At 44.3% G+C, this 18,494-nt stretch overlaps 1 protein-coding gene across 3 annotated transcripts in view; it reads left to right on the top strand.

Moving 5' to 3' along the window:
* SEC14L5 (SEC14 like lipid binding 5) overlaps positions 1-18,494 on the top strand; it is a 102,572-nt gene that overhangs the window by 53,257 nt on the left and 30,821 nt on the right. For all 3 annotated transcript variants that reach the window (XM_033914369.1, XM_033914370.1, XM_033914368.1), the window contains 4 exons: positions 81-303; positions 1,474-1,586; positions 13,645-13,834; positions 16,956-17,044. In XM_033914369.1, coding sequence (XP_033770260.1) covers positions 81-303; positions 1,474-1,586; positions 13,645-13,834; positions 16,956-17,044 — 615 coding nt within the window. The remainder of the gene's footprint in view (positions 1-80; positions 304-1,473; positions 1,587-13,644; positions 13,835-16,955; positions 17,045-18,494) is intronic.

The following is an 18,494-nucleotide window of genomic DNA, read 5'->3' as shown; positions in this document are numbered from 1 at the left end:
ATCCTTCATCTTAGACTCTGTCTTCCCTTCTGTTACTCTGTAGTTTTATTAATAATCCTGCAATTTAATTTATACTGCAGGGCAAAGAAGTGATTGAGTATTACCTGAATGAGCTAATCTCTCAGGGCATTACACACATTCCCGGATGGAAGCCACCAGCTCTTGGAAGCGAGAGGCACGGCCTGCATGCAGTGGGGTTTAACTGGAATTATGGGAGGGAGCCAGCTGGGTGCTCCAGCCAAAGTGCTAACACAGAGCAGCATGCTATGCCCGGCTCTGCCACAGAGACAGTCACTACTGATGGTAAGTAGCCCTTGATCACGGTAACAGCGATCAAGGTGTCTCTAACCTTGTGCCACGGCACAGTGGTGTACCCTAAAGAGATTTCAGGTGTGTTATGAGAGATTCCAGAATTTTTACTTTATTTTTAAAAATTCCCTTCATAAGTATACACTGGAATAGATAACGGGTCTATTAATGTTATGAACATCTGATGTGATTTGTCCTTGAAAACTAATGGCAAGTAATTTTATTTTATTTATGCAGTAGTTAGCTTGAGCACAAAGTAATCAAGGCTTTACCATTTGGATCTTCGTATCTTTGCAAACTTTGATTTTCGGCTCTGACAAAAATTAAACTTTAAAAAAAGAACAACTACAGATGGTGGATGATGAAATGCGTGTTTGCATGTTAACTGTTGAACCGCATTTAGAGTTAATTTGCCCTCAAAAACAAGCTCATCCATTGCATTGTTTAGCAATGCTATTCTAACTACTTTAGTTTCACTGTTACCGATGCCAGAAATGATATTCAGTTCTGATGAATTGGAGAAATTCATACAAATCTCTGTAACACTCAATGATGTAATGGGTCAGTTTGACAAACTGAACAGTAGCAAATTGCCTGGGCCAGATGGTATACATCCCAGAGTGCTGATAGAATTGAAAAAAGAACTTGCAGAGCTATTGTTAGTCATTTCTAAATCCAGCATAGTATCAGAATACTGGAGGGTGGCCAAGATGACACCAATTTTATGGATAAAGTAAGAAAATAGGTTAAAAAAAATAAGAAAATAAATAAAAAAATTGAAGCTAGCAGCTAGTAAAGAAAAAGTTTCAATAAGAGATTGGACTGACGAAGACCTTGGCATCCAGAAGTATGAAATATGCCTGACTGCACTCTGAAGGTCCATACCAAAATTTCTTACATATGCAGCCACTATAGCTAAGTGGTGAACATATATCTCTATATAAAGTGTGATAAGGTTTCAGTACCGGTAATTAGTACTTTTCACATGTGGTCCAACAGAGGTGACATCCTGGTTCATAGTGCAATTTTTATTATGATATCTGTGTAAATTGATCCTAGTCTTTAGCATAAATTCATTAAAACCTCATTTTTTTTGTTTGTTTCTGGTGACTTTAGTCATGTTTCCCAGAGAATGTAACATATTTCCCCTCTTTTTTTTTCTAGCTGATAAATTGCACGCGGATTATATCGAACGCTACTTAGGAAATCTGACCCCAATGCAAGAGAGCTGCCTCATCCAACTTCGCCAGTGGCTGCAGGAAACACACAAAGGCAAGGTAAAAAAAAAAAAAAAATGTGAAGCCCTCTTCTAACACCAAAGGGCCGATGTAATAAAGTGCGGGAGGCTTTGCGCAGCTTCTGAGCAGAGCCTCAATGCTAAAACAAGTTTTCCACACGAGCATGCACTCTTTGACATCGGCACACTGTACTTAATTTTGTAAACTGCTTAATACTCATGTACAAGCGGTGTATCAAATATTATAAATACAATATAGCTCATTTAAATCTCAGGATAACAAAGATAATAACATTATCTTATTTTCAGCATGGTGTGTTTTTTTTTTTTTTAATTTATAGCTTTATTGATAAACTCAAAAGGCACAGCAATGAACATTGCAATATAGCAACAAGAACATAGACTCCCAAAGGGAGATGTATGGAGTTCCTTCGATACACCTCCCTCCTTATATACAATCCGTAATGAAACTCCCCACCACCCTCCCCTCCCTCCTCCCTAATTCCCCTCCCTGCCCTCATAGCAAACAAGAACGTTTCCAATCTGCAAATTCATACCATTGGCGAACAAAACTCCCCATTCTGTGGTATTTTATAGCAGTCAAGTTATAAAACACATACCAATCCTTCAATTTCTGTATTACCGAGTTCCTGGCCAGTGCCAATAGTAGCCACCAAGCCACTCTGGTCGCAGTGAATAATATTTTACAAACGGCCACTTCTCCCTCAGTCATATCAAGATCATATTGATGCAAGAAAACAAGTTCCATCTTAAGAACATAAGAATAGCCTTACTGGCTCAGACTAATGGTCCATCAAGCCCAGTAGCCCGTTCTCATGGTGGCCAATCCAGATCACTAGTACCTGGCCAAAACCCAAGGTGTAGCAATATTCCATGCTACCGATACAAGGCAGTGGCTTCCCATGTCTTTCTCAATAACAGACTATGGACTTTTCCTCCAGGAACTTGTCCAAACCTTTCTTAAAACCAGCTACACTATCCGCTCTTTACCACATCCTCTGGCATGGCAATGTGTTCCATAGCTTAACTATTCTCTGAGTGCAAAAAAATTTCCTCCAATTGGTTTTAAAATTATTTCCCTGTAACTTCGAGTGTCCCCTAGTCTTTGTAATTTTTGATGGGAGTGAAAAATCGATCCACATGTTCCCCACAAAATCTGATAGAGCATCTCAAATATTTCAGCCCCAAACCCCTGGACAACCAACCATACAGCTCCACCTCATAGTAACATAGTAAATGACTGCAGATAAAGACCCAAGTGGTCCATCCAGTCTGCCCAACCATACTTGCTCCATAAATTAATTTAGTTTAAATGGTCCTTTTCTTACATATTTCTGGGTATATATGTACCTTCCCCTCCTCCCCAACACCCCCGCCAACAATAGCCCATGCTTTCTCCCTTCATCTTTGCTAACCTTATTGGGGTGTAATACCATATTAGAAGGGTTTTATATCCATTTCCATATTTAGGGATTTACCTGCTCTAATTCTTGCTGGATCAAATACCGTCCCAGAGCAGTTTCCCAGGCCTTCATATATGCCAGGGATTTGCCTCTTCTAGAATGTAAACTATTTATAGATGGCTGAGATACTCCCCTTAGGAAGCGAGGGCTTCCCAGCAATATTTCAAAATCAGATTTTCCACCAGCAACTCCTGTAGTATCCCCGAGAAGTGCATATAATATTTGACCTGTAAATATGGGGTAAGCCCATAGCAGTTTTTTTGCAGTTCCTCTAACAACTTTACACTACCCCTTACTAAATCCAGAAATTGTCCCACACACACTAGTCCCTGTGCCTCTCAACAGGTAAATACACTAACCCCCTTCCCTGCATAAACTCTGGATTAAATTGCACTGGGGTGAACCAAGAACATCTCCTCCCACTCAGCAATACCCTGCGAGTTCCACACCATACTCACATGGCTACTTTGACTGCTGTTAGGCCCTCTGCAGTTCTGCCTCCCCAACCTGTTCGATATCCACCCTTGCTTAGGGCTTTGGGTCTGTCATTTCAGCATGTCATTCTAACAGAGCTCTCAGCTGCACTGCCTGATATAGTGACAAAGTTCAGCACAGCATTTTGAACAAATGGGAGCACTGGCTTCCCCTTTCTGCATGAATTGCCTTTAAATTGCTTACTCTAGTTTTCATGTCACATCTCCCAACTGCACCCTTACTGTATATCTCAGCAGGCTTATCATCCCATATGTTTCCTCTTGAACCCTTCGCTCGGCTGTTAGTAACCTCCTCTGCCTCCTGTCTCTGTCAGAAATTCATCCCTCAGTTTTCTGTTATATAGTTCCAAAACTCTGGAATGACCTTCCTCTTTACATCAGGAACCTTTCTACTTTGGGAAAATTCAAGAAATCACTTAAAGTTCATTTGTTCAAGCAGTTTGTGTGTGTGTGTTGTTTTTTTGTGTTAGTTATCATCATTGCTATTGTACTGTACCTTGATGCTAACTGTTATGTATACTGTGTTTTATCCGTCACTCAGCAGTATATCAGATTTTAATAAAGATTAGATAAGATTAAACCCAGATGCAAAGAAGTGCACTAGGTCTTCTAATGTCAGGGTTTTAACATCAGATCTAAGGAGGAGTACAAGTTTAGCTTGTTCTTCTGTGGCTGGCATTAAAGGGCATTTCATATCCGTCTATTCTTCCATCTACAAGCATGTCTTTGATTTTTATTTTATTTTTTTTGGGATTGTTATAGTGCATGGAGAAGAAAAAAAAAGCGGAGGAAGTGACGTCATCCTAGCGAATGGCTGCCTGAATTCAGAGCTCCGTAGGGGCAGTAGTGCAAAAGAGTGTTTTAGCTTTCCACGCGGTTTCGTTTTCGGCGCTAAGATCGCTAATTGGTTGTCGGGGGAATGGCGACACGGAAGAAACTTGATAAATTCAAATATTTCAACAAAACCGGCGAAAAGGCGGCAGGTGAGGCGCAGGGAGGAGCGGGAGACATGGTCAAGATGGCGGCGGGGCCCGCGATACCGGCGGAGTCGGCTGAGGCTGGAGACAAGGAGCTTCCAGCGGAGCCTGGTGGGACAGCACACAAATCCTTTCATGCTTGGTTTAAGGAGCTGAAAGAGAAGAAAAAAAAGCAAAGGCAGGGAGAAAGGGGATGGGACGTCTATACCACCTTCTTGTGGTTATACATTCAAAGCGATTTACATATATACAGGTACTTATTTTGTACCTGGGGCAATGGATGATTAAGTGACTCGACCAGGGTCACAAGGGCAGTGCTGGGGTTCATTCCCTCAACCTCAGGTGCTGAGGCAGCAGCTTTAATATTAGGCCACTCCTCATCTCGTAGATGGAGTCGAGGGGGAGGTGCTGCGACTAGGAATGGAAAAGCAAGAGATTGCATATTTATGCAAAGTATAGCACTCCAGCACATGATGCAATTATTTTTCAAATACATTAATATTTTGATAATATTTACAAAAAATAAAAAATTACCCCAAACTTGGAATTACCCCAAACTTGGAATAAAGTCAAGTGATAAAGAAAACAAACCCTGAGATCACTATAGCCAACAAACAAATTTGCAGATATTTAACAATGAACAGGGAAAGGGGATGGGACTTGATATACTGATTTCAATTTTTTTTAACTGTATATATATTTTTTATCTGTATATTTAAAGTTATACATAAGTAACACAAGAAATCATTGACAATATAACCATGAAGAACACAACCAAACCGTCCCAACCACCCCCCTCCCCTACAATGTAACAGTCCAATATCAAGTAGTCAAACTCCTCTTGTCCAAGCAAAACTACCCTGGACCAAAGAAGGAGTGGTCATTTTGGGTAGAGCTGTCAGATGGTCCATTAAATGTAAATAAAAGTCTTTGGTGCCATCTTGTGGTAGAAAAAGGTGAAGCATTTTTCTGGGATTTAGTTATAACTTCCCGAGCTTCATATGAACAAGATCTCAAGATGATCTGATTCTGAATCTCCTTATCCATCAACAAGGCTTACAATCCCCGAGTAAGGATTCATTAAGCCTCCAAAATCCTTAGCCTTTTGGACCCGTCAAACCAGAATACATGACCCAAACTGGGCATGGTCCGAAATATAGACGAGCTCAAAATTGGCATCTAAGACCTGCCACCAGAGGTTGCAAATGGACCATGTCACCTCAATACATAGTGTTCGTGTGAGAAAAAAAAGGTGAAATCTTTCCTGGGTACATAGAGGAGCTACCAATTATCTATTAACTCATAGTAACATACCCTGTTTCCCCGAATATATGACACTGTCTTATATTTTTAAAAACTCCAAAATATGCACAAGGTCTTATTTTCAGGGGGATGTCTTATTTTTCCATGAAGAAGAATACAGTACACATCTATTGCTGAAAAAAAGACATTTATTACCTGTATATGGTACAGGTCATCACAAACCAGAAAAGCTGTATCACAAACCAGAAAAAACTGTATCACAAACCAGAAAAACATTTAAGGCCCTGATTCTCCAAAAGTGCGTCCCGATTTTAGGCAGCTGTAGACGTCCTACAGCTGTCTAATCAGCTAATCGGGATGCACGTTTTTTTAAAAAAAATGCTCCCCAGGCAGGCCGCCCGGGAGAGGCGTCCTATACTAAACGCCAATTCTGTAACCGGCGTCTTTAGAGAATCGGGTTAAATTAGACGCGGCCGCTATACTTATGGCAGCAAGGGATCTCCCTGCTGCAATATGTATAGCGGCCGCAGTTGTTGCAGCCGCCTGTCCCATCACCGACAGGAGAATGCCTAACTCCTCCTGTCGGAACCCCGAGCCCCCTCCCCCCCAAACTCGTAATCGCCGACAGGAGGATGCCCAACTCCTCCTGTCGGAACCCCGGACCCCACCCCCCAAACTCGTAATCGCCGACAGGAGGATGCCCAACTTCTCCTGCCGGAAAGCCCAACGACCCCCTGCCCCAACTAATCTCCCTCCCCCCAAATAACCTTTCAATGTTGGTCAGCTGGACGGGTCTTGCTGCCGTCCAGCCGACGGGTCTGCCTCGTGGAAATGAGACGGCACGCCCCTTCCCGGCCCATCCCCGCTAAATCTAAGGCCTGATTGGCCCAGGCTAGGCACCTTGGCCAATCAGGCCTTAGGATTAGTGGGGATGGGCGGACCCGCTATGCCTAAGGCCTGATTGGTCCAGGCTTCTACAGCCTGGGCCAATCAGGCCTTAGATTTAGCGGGGATGGGCCGGGAAGGGGCATGCCGTCTCATTTCCACGAGGCAGACCCGTCGGCTGGACGGCAGCAAGACCCGTCCAGCTGACCAACATTGAAAGGTTAGTTGGGGAGGGAGATTAGTTGGGGCGGGGGGTCGTTGGGCTTTCTGGCAGGAGGAGTTGGGCATCCTCCTGTCGGCGATTACGAGTTTGGGGGGGAGGGGGTTCCGGGGTTCTGACAGGAGGAGTTGGGCATCCTCCTGTCGGCGATTACGAGTTTGGTGGGGGAGGGGGTTCCGGGGTTCCGACAGGAGGAGTTGGGCATCCTCCTGTCGGCAATTACGAGTTTGGGAGGGGAGGGGGGTCCGGGGTTCCGACAGGAGGAGTTGGGCATCCTCCTGTCGGCGATTACGAGTTTGGGGGGGAGGGGGCTCGGGGTTCCGACAGGAGGAGTTAGGCATTCTCCTGTCGGTGATGGGACAGGCGGCCGCAACAACCGCGGCCGCTCTACATATTGCAGCAGGGAGATCCCTTGCTGCCATAAGTATAGCGGCCGCGTCTAATTTAACCCGATTCTCTAAATACGCCGGTTACAGAATCGGCGTTTAGTATAGGACGCCTCTCCCGGGCGGCCTGCCTGGGGAGCATTTTTTTTTTAAAAACGTGCATCCCGATTGGCTGATTAGACAGCTGTAGGACGTCTACAGCTGCCTAAAATCGGGACGCACTTTTGGAGAATCAGGGCCTCGGTGTACAGAGGCTGTTCCTGGACTTGTTTTCCTGGACAGCGGAAGCAGGAAGTTGTGTGACCATGCATACGGTACTGTACCAGTACTCTGGATCGCCAAGACATGCTTGCCAAATAGTGCCTTATTTTCGGGGGGGGGGGGGCTTATATTTCCCAGGTGGGGAAAAAAAGGGGGGTGTCTTACTAAAGGAGGAGGTCCTATAATGGGGGAAACACGGTAGTAAAGAACAGCAGATAAAGACCCGAATGGTCCATCCAGTCTGCCCAAACATACACTCTCTATAATTTAATTTAAATTGTTCTTTTTCTTAGATATTTCTGAGCCAGAAACCCAGAGCTCTGCCCAGTACAGAGCCTAGGATCCATCTACTGGCGTCTCAGTCAGAGCTCACTCCAGCTCATCCTCAACTAAATGGCCATATACGGGACACTGACCTTGCAAGTCTGCCCAGTATTGGCCTTAGTTCTTCAATATATATCATTATTTTTTGATTAGAGATAACTCAAGCTGCTTCATAAAGTCCACAAGGGCCTTCCTATGTAGTTTGACTATACTCCCTTCCCCCTCTAGAGTGATCCAGACATATTGAGGTCTCCGCCTAAAATTATCCCATCCTTCACAAAGCTTGCCTTGCAACCCCTCAAAAATTTGTTTTGTCCTGCATTAGGGTAGTACAAATGAATTAATGTAAGTTCTTTGCCCTGGTATAATCCTGTTAGAGCTATTACAACAACTCTCAATGTCTCTAAATTGATTCTGAATTTCATATCCTACTCCTCTGCAAAAGTATTGCTACCTCAACCTTACGATTATTGCCTTGATGTTGATGTACTACCACATTTCAGCAAGTGAGTTTCCTGTAACACAATAATGTCCCATTATAAGTCTCATTAATTCTCTTAAGACCCTACTACATTTTCCTGCATCATTAAGACCATTAACATTCCAGGAACCAGCCCTCAATGTCTGATCCCCAATGGATTGCCCGATTTGCCATTCTTCAGGACCCTGTCATATCTCATCCCTCCCCTCCCCCCAACTTTCCCCTACTCAGTTTTAACACTGATCACTCTCCTTCCAGATCAGCTGCCCCTAAAGGAAGAGTATATCACATCATAGTGGCACCATATAATATTAAACTATCCTGCATACATGTCCAATCATACCAACATCCAGTCACTTGCAACTTCAGGTGTTTGAGTTGAGGGGAAAAGCGGAAAGTCAAAGAACCAACTCTTTAAGAACATAAGAATCCCAACAGACATTCTCGCCCCTCCCCCTCAGCCCCTTTCACAACCTTTGGAGCCAGTGTCATAAAATAACATTGGACCAATAAAGAAAAGTCATACAGTAATGTGAATCATAGAAAACAGCATATCGCCCATTTTAGTTCACAGATTTAGAAGGTTTTTTTGCGGCCTCCAACAACCATCTGCAACGCTGAATCTCTGGAAGGTTCTGGGTGTTCCTGAGATCGCCGAGGTGATGATGGTAAACTATTACATCCCAAGTCTTTAAGCATGACCCAAGCGTCCTCTGTAAACTTAACCTTGTATGACTTCCCGTTAACTGTCAGCCAGAGTACAAAAGGAATGCGTTTTGAGCAGAGCTGACCGGCCATAATGGTATTAATATTCTCTCTCACCAGGCAAGGTCTTGAATAACTGACAACTTGACATCTTTCATACAATCACATTTTGCTGATGGGCCTTCCTTAGGATCCACCTTATAGCAAGATAGTAATCAAAACACACCACAATGTCTCAAGGGGGATCCCTCACTCAATTGACCAAGGCTCCGATGAGCCCACAGGATAGTAAAATCCCACGATTCAAAATCCGGCTCAATACTCATAATGTCCGCACAAATCTTGGCGTTACTTACCATCTTTTTCCTAATAATTCCTAGCATTTTGTTTGCTTTTTTTGGCCGCAATCTCTGTATCGCTCCCTGGTGTGACCTCACCTTGAGTATTGCATTCAATTCCGGTTGCCGTTTCTCAAAAAAGATATAGCAGAATAAGAAGAGCAACCCAAATATTTAAGGGGATGGAACTCTTCTCATATGAGGAGAGGCTAAAGAGGTTAGAGCTCTTCAGCTTGGAAAAGAGATGGCTGAGGGCAGATATGACTGAAGTCTACAAAATCCTCAGTGGTGTAGAATGAGTACACGTGAATCGATTTTTTTACTCCATCAAAAAATTACAAAGACTAGGGGACTCAATGAAACTGCATGAAAATACCTTTAAAACAATGAGAGAAAATAGTTTTTTTACTTAACGAATAGTTAAGCTCTGGAACTCTGAGGATGTGGTGACAGCGGTTAGCATAGCTATGTAAAAGTTTGGACAAGTCCCTGCAGGAAGCATCCATAGTTTGCTCTTGAGACAGATATGAGGGAAGCTACTGCTTGCTCTGGGAATGGTAGAATGGAACGTTAGAAACATAGAAAAAAGCAGCAGAAAAGGGCTATAGCCCACCAAGTCTGCCCATTCCAAGTATCCCCTCCCCTGAATTTACTTTCTTAAAGATCCCACGTGAGTATCCCATTTTCTCTTAAAATCCGTCACGCTGCTGGCCTTTATCACCTGGAGTGGGAGTCTGTTCCAATGATCCACTACTCTTTCGGTGAAGAAGTACTTCCTGGAGTCGCCATGAAACTTCCCTCCCCTGATTTTCAGCGGATGCCCTTTGGTGGTCGAGGGTCCCATGAGCCAGAAGATATCATCTTCTGACTCGATGCGTCCCGTGATGTACTTATATGTTTCAATCATATCTCCCCGTTCTCTTCTTTCCTCAAGTGAGTACAGCCGCAATTTTTTAAATCTTTCTTCATATGTGAGATCCTTGAGCCCCAAGACCATCCTGGTGGCCGTTCGCTGAACCGACTCGATCCTCAGCACGTCCTTTCGGTAGTGTGGTCTCCAAAACTAAACACAGTACTCCAAGTGAGGCCTCACCATGGCTCTGTACAACGGCATCATTACTACTATTTAAGAACATAAGAATAGCCTTACTGGGTAGAACCAATGGTCCATCAAGTAAGGTAGCCCGTTCTCACAGTAGCCAATCCAGGTCTCTCATACCTGGCCCAAATCCAAGGAGTAGCAATATTCCATTCTACCGATCCAGGGCATGCTGTGGCTTCCCCCATGTCTTTCTCAATAACAGACTATGGACTTTTCCTCCAGGAAACCTTTCTTAAAACCAGCTACGCTATTCACTTTTACCACAACCTCTGGCAACACGTTCCAGAGCTTAACTATTCTCTGAGTGAAAAAAAATTTCCTCTTATTGTTTTTTGTTTTTTAGTTCAAATATTTTTATTGGTTTTATAAACATGAGAACTACAGTATAAAAGAGAAGCTTATTTCCCTGTAACTTCATTGTGTGTCCCCTGGTCTTTGTAACTTTTGACGGAGTGAAAAATGGATCCACTTGTACCCGTTCTACTCCACTCAGGATTTTGTAGACTTCAATCATATCTCCCCTCGGCCGTCTCTTTTCCAAGCTGAAGAACCATAACTTTTTAGTCTTTTTTCATAACGAGAGAATTTCCATCCCCTTTATCATCTTGGTCGCTCTTTCTACCAGGTACTTGTGAAATGGATTGAGCACTGTGGAATGGGATGCAGGATACTGGGCTAGATGGATCATTGATCTGACCCAGTATGGCTTTTCTTATGTTCTTATGCACATATTTTATGAAATCTGTGTATAAATGTGAATGCCGTCCTTAGGAGCACCACTGCTCAAGTTGGAGAACCCCCCCCCCCCCAAATATATATAGGGTATATTGTAAAGTTTACACACCTACAGTTTTACAAATAGTTACTTCTGCTGTAAGGACACTGTTTTATCTACATAAATGGCTTATAATCTTAACCCTAACCTGGGCAATAAACGTTCCCAAGTCCAGTTTCTGTACGAGCTTGTGGCCCTCAGTGTGCACACAGAGCTCATAGGATCGAAGGAATATTTATTGTTACTTCATGTCATCATAGAACTCACCAGGAAACCACTCTCTTTTGTTCTGTAGTCAGAAAGTGGTGAATGGAAAGCAGAAAAGGTAACTCCAGTTCATGCCGGTGTGAAGTTTGTGCATGAGCTATTGTGCAGTGTCTCTCAAAGCTTGGTGACTCTCTCTCTAAGCTGAGTTTTTTAGTTCAATCATCTTTATTGAAATTTTAAGATGAGTTTTTAGTTTGCTTTAAAAATACTGTAATTGGCAAAGCCAATGCCCAAACTTTCTCCTGTTCCACCCCTTCCTTGGAAATGTATGCACTTGGTATCGAATGAGCCAGGGTTGTCCTGAGAGCTGTGTGAGAGGTACAGTCGCACAGGGCGCCAGGAAAATAGAGGTGCAAAAATTTCTCACTGTCCATTGTCTTCCCTGTGGTGTCCACGGGGGGGGGGGGGGCAGGGATACTTGGGGTGGAGTCTCACAGGGCATGATTTAAACTTCAGACACTCCTGCAGTGGCGTAGTAAGGGGAGGTGGGGGGAGGGGGATCCTCCACGGGCGCCATCTTGGTGGAGGTGCCGGCAGCAGTCCGCCTCCTCGCTCCTTCCTGACCACCCCCCCTGCCGCTTCGCGTGCACCCCTTTCCTTGTTCCTCTTTAATTTTGCCAGCGCAAGCAGTATCGTGAACTTGCTGTCAGTGTCAGTTCTCTGACGTCACTTCCAGGTCCTGCCCCCAGGAAGTGACGTCAGAGGGAGAGCCGATGCGACGCGGGCAGCAAGGTCATGATGCTGCTCACGCTGGGAAATTTAAAGAGGTATGGGGAAAGGGAAGGGGGGGTTGGGAAGGAGGGGCGGAGGAAGGGTGCTACCGCCCCGGACGTCATTCACCCTCGCTACGCCACTGAATGAACCAAAGGCTTTGACTCGCTCTGTGTTTGAGAAATCCCCTTAGTACATTTAGTCCTGGGTGTTTTCGTGCGGCTGTTCTCACTTGATGTGAACTGCAGTGCTGGGATGGGATGACCCGTCAAAAGCACGCAGGACACTGGCGCACTGACTCCAACGTTCGCGCGCAGGTCAAACGCACGCCACCCTTTTCCTTCCCTATTGCCTTCCCGTTTGCACTCTGAAACCCCCTCAATACACTCTCACAGAGGGGGGGAGTGGGGGGAACCTTCCCCCCAATACACTTACAAGTCCCGATCTCCTCGCCTGAACTCCAAGTTTTCAATTTTCCGCTCTAAGGGGGTATGTGGGATGCGCACCATTGCCGCAAACACCCCCCCCAATCCACTTACAATTTCGGCCACAAAGAAAATAGGGTGGCGCGCATGTCGGGGCGGGATTGTCTTTGCGCAAATGTCCTTCTCGCTACTGACGGCGTACCTTGTGATGGGCAATGTCCTGCTACACTGAGGTTGAGTTGCTGTCTCCAGGGCTGGGATATTATGGGGCAGCTGTCATTACCAGTTGAGACTGGTTGATAATGGGATAATTCTCTTCTCTGTGTGTGCACATAAAGATGGGGCTTGGGTTGGCGGTCAATGACCTGCTTTCTCCCGAGAGGAGCTTCACTTACCATGGGCATAGGCACTCTTCCTAACATAGGAGCCAGCTCTGTGGGCGGTGGCGTAGCGAGGGTGAGTGGCACCTGAGGCAGAGGCGCCCCTGCCCTCTTCTCCGCCCCCTTCTCCGCCTCCCCCCTGTGCGGGTACACCCCCTTCCCTCCCCTCCATACCGCTTTAATTTTCCAGGTGTGAGCAGCATCACAAACTTGCTGCCCGCATCACGTCGGCTCTCCCTCCGACATCATTTCCCTAGGCGCGAGATGTTGGAGAGAGCCGACGTGGGCGGCAAGTTCGTGATATGGCTCGCGCCTGGAAAATTAGAGGTACAAGGGAAGGGGAGTTGGAAAGGAGCAGGGGCAGGCAGAGAGGAGGACGGGTGCCAGCCCCCCTGACTACGCCATTGTCTGTGCCTAAATACCGAGCAAACTCCTTGACTGTGACCAGGGAGGGGTAATTTCCATTGAGTTTGGCCTTCAAAATCATTTTGAAAGGTTGGCTTCTATGCTTCCTAGGGGGAAGGGTTCTACTTTGGCTAAATAGATGCTGGTCCGCAATATTTCTCTTCAATTAATTCTTTTCCTGCAGAATGTCCGAGAATGCATTTTCTCTTCAATAGATCCCCAAGGATGAGCACATTCTCCGCTTTCTGAGAGCTCGGGACTTCAATATTGAGAGGGCACGGGAAATGCTATGCCAGTCTTTGAGCTGGCGTAAGCAATACCAAGTGGACTATATCTTAGAGACCTGGCGAGCCCCATCCCTCCTGGAGGAATATTATGCGGGAGGCTGGCACTACCAGGATAAAGGTTAGCCATTGACCCTGCTTCATGGGTCCTTACAATTGTGAAATTGATGTTCTCGGCTAATAAAGAACTGCTCCCAATTCTTCTTTGCAACTGTAGAAGTTTCCCACCTAGGTGAGAAATGCATGAAAAAAAACCCCTACTTCCAACCTACCCGCTAATTCTGTAAAAATTGTGTGTTCATTTTTACACTTAGCACATAAAGTTGAGTATGCAAGTTATAGAATAGGGCCAGTTATGCACATAATTTAATAACGAGCAATAAGGCCCTGATTCTATAAATGACTCTTAAAGTTAGGGGCCTAGATCGGTGCACTTAGCCAATCCAGGCGCCTAACTTAATTTTTAAAATTGGTCTAATTGGCACTGAAAATTGAAAGTGCCATAAAAAAAAACAATTAAAAAAATGATTAAAAAACAATAACCCCCCTTCTACTAAGCTATGGTAAAGGTTTCTACAGCAGCACGGAGCGCTAAATGCTATAACGCTGCTCCACTGCTCATAGACTTATCAATATCGGAGCATTTAATGCTCTGGTAGGCATCTACACTGAGGCGCCTACCAGCAAGTAGGTGAGGCTGGAGGCAGATACAGGGTGGATTTGGGGGCATGGTTTGACTTGGGCGCACTCATTTAAGCCAAGAAAACCCTGACCTAAATGGCAGTGTGCTTAAGGGTTCAACGCCTACTGGCACCTAAGACAGCTTAGATACCACTTGACGCGATTCTATAAACAGCGCCTACTGAATGATTGACAATCTCGCTCAAGGGCACCAAGGAGTTAGGCGCCTTTTATAGAATCGGGCCTTAAGTGGCTATAATTGCTGCTAATTGGTGTTAATTAGCAGTTATATGCATAGCTGTCATCAGATGGTATTCTACTAAATATGCATGCAAAATCTGTAGCAGACAACTATGGGGGGGGGGGGGGCAGGGGGAAAAGTAATGGGCAAATTTGGTTGGTTGCCTAGCACGGGTTATGCATCTAACTGCCTAAACTTAGTTGTGACACTTTACACCAGCCACTGAGCTAACATAAGTGCTTGGACCTAAAGTTAGGTGAATAACTGCAGACTTATGCTAGTATTCTATAAAAGCAATTTTGCATACATAGAAACATGACAGCAGATGAAGGCCAAATGGCCCATCTAGTCTGCCCATCTGCAACATCCACTATCTCCTCCTCTCCCTATAGGCTAAGGCTCTTAACACATGCATTGTGAGGTCATAGAGCTTTATGGTTATAGAAACATAAAAAAACATTGCCGCAGATAGAGCCCAAATGGCCGATTCAGTCTGCCCATCTGCAGCATCCACCATGTTGCCTCAGGTCCTGTAATCCAATGTATTCCAGAATTGCTGATATAGAATTTATTCTTAGCATGAATCATCCCAGCACTTGACGTTAGACGATCTGTAGAGAATTACCCCCGCAGTGACAGTGAGCCTGCAACAAACCCTCCCATAAATTTGTTAGTGTTTGATAAATTCTTTCATCCTTTCCCAGTTTGGGGTTTAGAAGGAGATTTTAGAGGACTTATGTACTGTTTATATGTGTGTCAATCAAATACACATATAGGTGACCATTTTGCTATTTTTATGTATAAGTACCAAAGGGAGAAAGAAAATCCGACGTAGTCTGCAGTAAACAACAGCAACCAGAAAACAACAAACAGACTGCAGACAATGTACAAGATGCAGGCGTTGTTTATTAGTAAATGCAGTAACATATACAACCTTATAGCCAACCAAGGGACCCGACACGGTCCGTGTTTCGGATGACACGCCTTCCTCAGGGGTCCATGGTGGTTAAGGTATAAAGCAAACTGCGTAAAAGATAACAAACACACGCCAATCACGATCAAATGGGGTCAAGCAAGTCTTACACAATGGTAAAAGTATGTATAAGTACCACCATTTTCTTCATTAAGCTGTGAATTTGGTAAAACTTCACCTCTTTGAGGAACTGATTAAAGAACTAATCTCCTAACCTTAAACTTTTAGCATTTCAAGGTGGTTTTGTATACCAGAGAGGTAAGTCAATTCCTCCCTTAAGGTTTCCTTCCAGGCCCAAATACATACCAGCCTGTATGACAGCTTCAGATGTTATGACTAGTCCTAGTAAAGCAGCAAGCAGGTTCCTGGAGTATCCTAGTGGGTGGTGTGTTAAACCATAGAGATGGGGACTCAGGTCCATATCCCACTCTAGCTACTGCACTTATGGTAGAATATGTGAGCCTTCCAAAATCCACCCAAATCCCACTGTATCTACATATAGGTGACACCTGCAGGGAATAAGGGGCTCTTGGTGTGGTAAACAATTGGATCCAATTGGTTTTGGATGGGTTTTGAAGGGCTCACTATTTATCTATTTATTTATTCATTCATTCATTCAATTTTCTATACCGTTCTCCCTAGGAAACTCAGAATGGTTTACATGAATTTATTTAGGTACTCAAGCATTTTTCCTCTTCTGTCCCGATGGGCTTATAATCTATCTAAGGGCAAGGGAGGATTAAGTGACTTACTCAGGGTCACAAGGAGCAGCATGGGATTGAACCCACATCCTCAGGGTGCTGAGGCTGTAGCTTTAACCACTATACACCATAAAGGGGCTATTGTGAGATGTGTACCTGGGACCCTTTATGTGAAGTTCACAGCAGTGCCTCCCAAAGTGCTCCACTGCGCTGCTGTGATATCTGTGTAGCCAATCTGCTAGGCATGTTGGGCCCTCCTACATCCCATTGGTTTGTTCTGTGCGTTTTTCATTTAAACATGTGCTTTTCAAAAAGATAGATGCACAGGGCACAAACACATTCATTTGGGGGGGGGGGAATAGCTTTTCCAGTTTTGAAAATGGTTATTTTGGTACTGGATTTTTGTGAGTCTTCTGCAAAACATTTAAACTCTGATTTAGACATCATATTGAAATGGCTCTCTATATGTATTTTAGAAAAGGTTGAGTGTTCACCTAGTCTCTTTTAAAATAACGGGGATAGGAGTTAAGTGTCTTATACAATACTATACCCCTGGTGTCTGAAAACATGTTGCTAAGTGACCCCCTTCTGCAGCTGTCTGGACATTTTATCCTCTGATCTCTCCTTGCTTTTTCATTGTTTCAAGATGGCCGCCCGTTGTACATCCTCCGTCTGGGCCAGATGGACACTAAAGGTTTAGTGAAGGCTGTGGGAGAAGAAGCTCTGCTGCGTCATGTGAGTGCCATGATCTGAAGGTTCCCTGTTCTTGCGACTGGGAGAGAGAAAGTCCTATTATACTTAGAAGGTAGAGGCTAAAATTGTAATACTATGGTTGGGATGTGCTCAGTTCTGCTGGTATTTTAAAAAAGAATCTGCCAACGTAGAACTTTTTCTAAAATATGCACATGTATGCACATATATTTGCTGATATGTGCAATGAAAACAGCTATTTAACAACTATACACGTTGAATAAACAAATACCATGGACCCGGCAGCTTCCACATGGAGGTGTCAGCACTTACATGTGTACACAATTTTTTTAAAACTTTCTATAGAATTAGGTTGTTAGGCATCCCTAGCATCCTAGGTTGCACATGCAAATTGGTGCAAATAGCTGATCTGCGCACACAACTTGATTGTTTAACAAGCCAGTTGGCATTGATACTTGGCAATGTAATAATTGATGCTAATTGGCACTAATTATAAGTTACATGCACAACTTTGTAGGTGCATTCTATAAAGTGATATGCATCATATCTAGAGCATGAATTTCAAAAGGGGGTGTGGCCAGGGATGGAACATGGTCAGATCGTGGGTGTTCTTAGAAGATGCACTGTTAAAGAATATACCCAATCCACACATAACTTAGGCACCAGGTTGTAAGATAAGATTTGTCTTTGTGGATGATACCAAAATCTGCAATAGAGTAGACACCCTGAATGATGTGAATAACATGAGGAAGGACCTAGCGAAGCTTGAAGAATGATCTGAAATTTGGCAGCTAAGAATTTTTTAAAAAAATTTATAAGCTTTTCACATTCTGATACAAGCATCTAATATAATAAAACGGTAAGCCGCGCATGCGCACTTCCTATGCGTGGGTCCGTTTTCCGTGAGCTGTAGCTAGGAAGTTCGCATGCGCGGCTTACTGTCTGGCCTCGGAGCGGCGGCTGCCGGCCGCTAGCACCCCCTGCCCTCTCCGTCGCCTCCCGGCTCCAGTGACATGACAGTTCCCGACAAACGTCCTTACTCTAGCAGGGGCTGCAGCACTGTAAACACGCTACTTCGCAGCCTGCTACTGCCCTGATTTGCTCTGCCTGACACGGGCAGAGCAAATCAGGCCAGTAGCAGGCCCACTACTCCCAACATTCAGGTTATAAGTTGAACACCAATAAGACCGAAATAATGCCTATTAATTGCCCTGAACTGAAATGCAATGCTGCTGATTTTGGCTTTCATTTGACAGATAACAGACTCAGTACCTAGGTATATTTTTTGGTCCCACCCTGGAAGAGACTATAGTTTATAATACCAATTATATTATCTCCATGGTTAATAACATCTATTTCTAACTCCTAAAGTTGTTTAAGTTGCTTAAGTTGTTCTTCATGTTTTTTAATTTAATGCTAAGAAATACAAGGTCATGCATTTGACGGTACAGTTTAGGGGGTGAAGAATTTATGT

Source organism: Geotrypetes seraphini, chromosome 11, assembly GCF_902459505.1.
Source record: "Geotrypetes seraphini chromosome 11, aGeoSer1.1, whole genome shotgun sequence".
Taxonomy (NCBI): Eukaryota; Metazoa; Chordata; class Amphibia; order Gymnophiona; family Dermophiidae; genus Geotrypetes; species Geotrypetes seraphini.
This window is presented reverse-complemented; position numbering and strand designations above follow the sequence as displayed.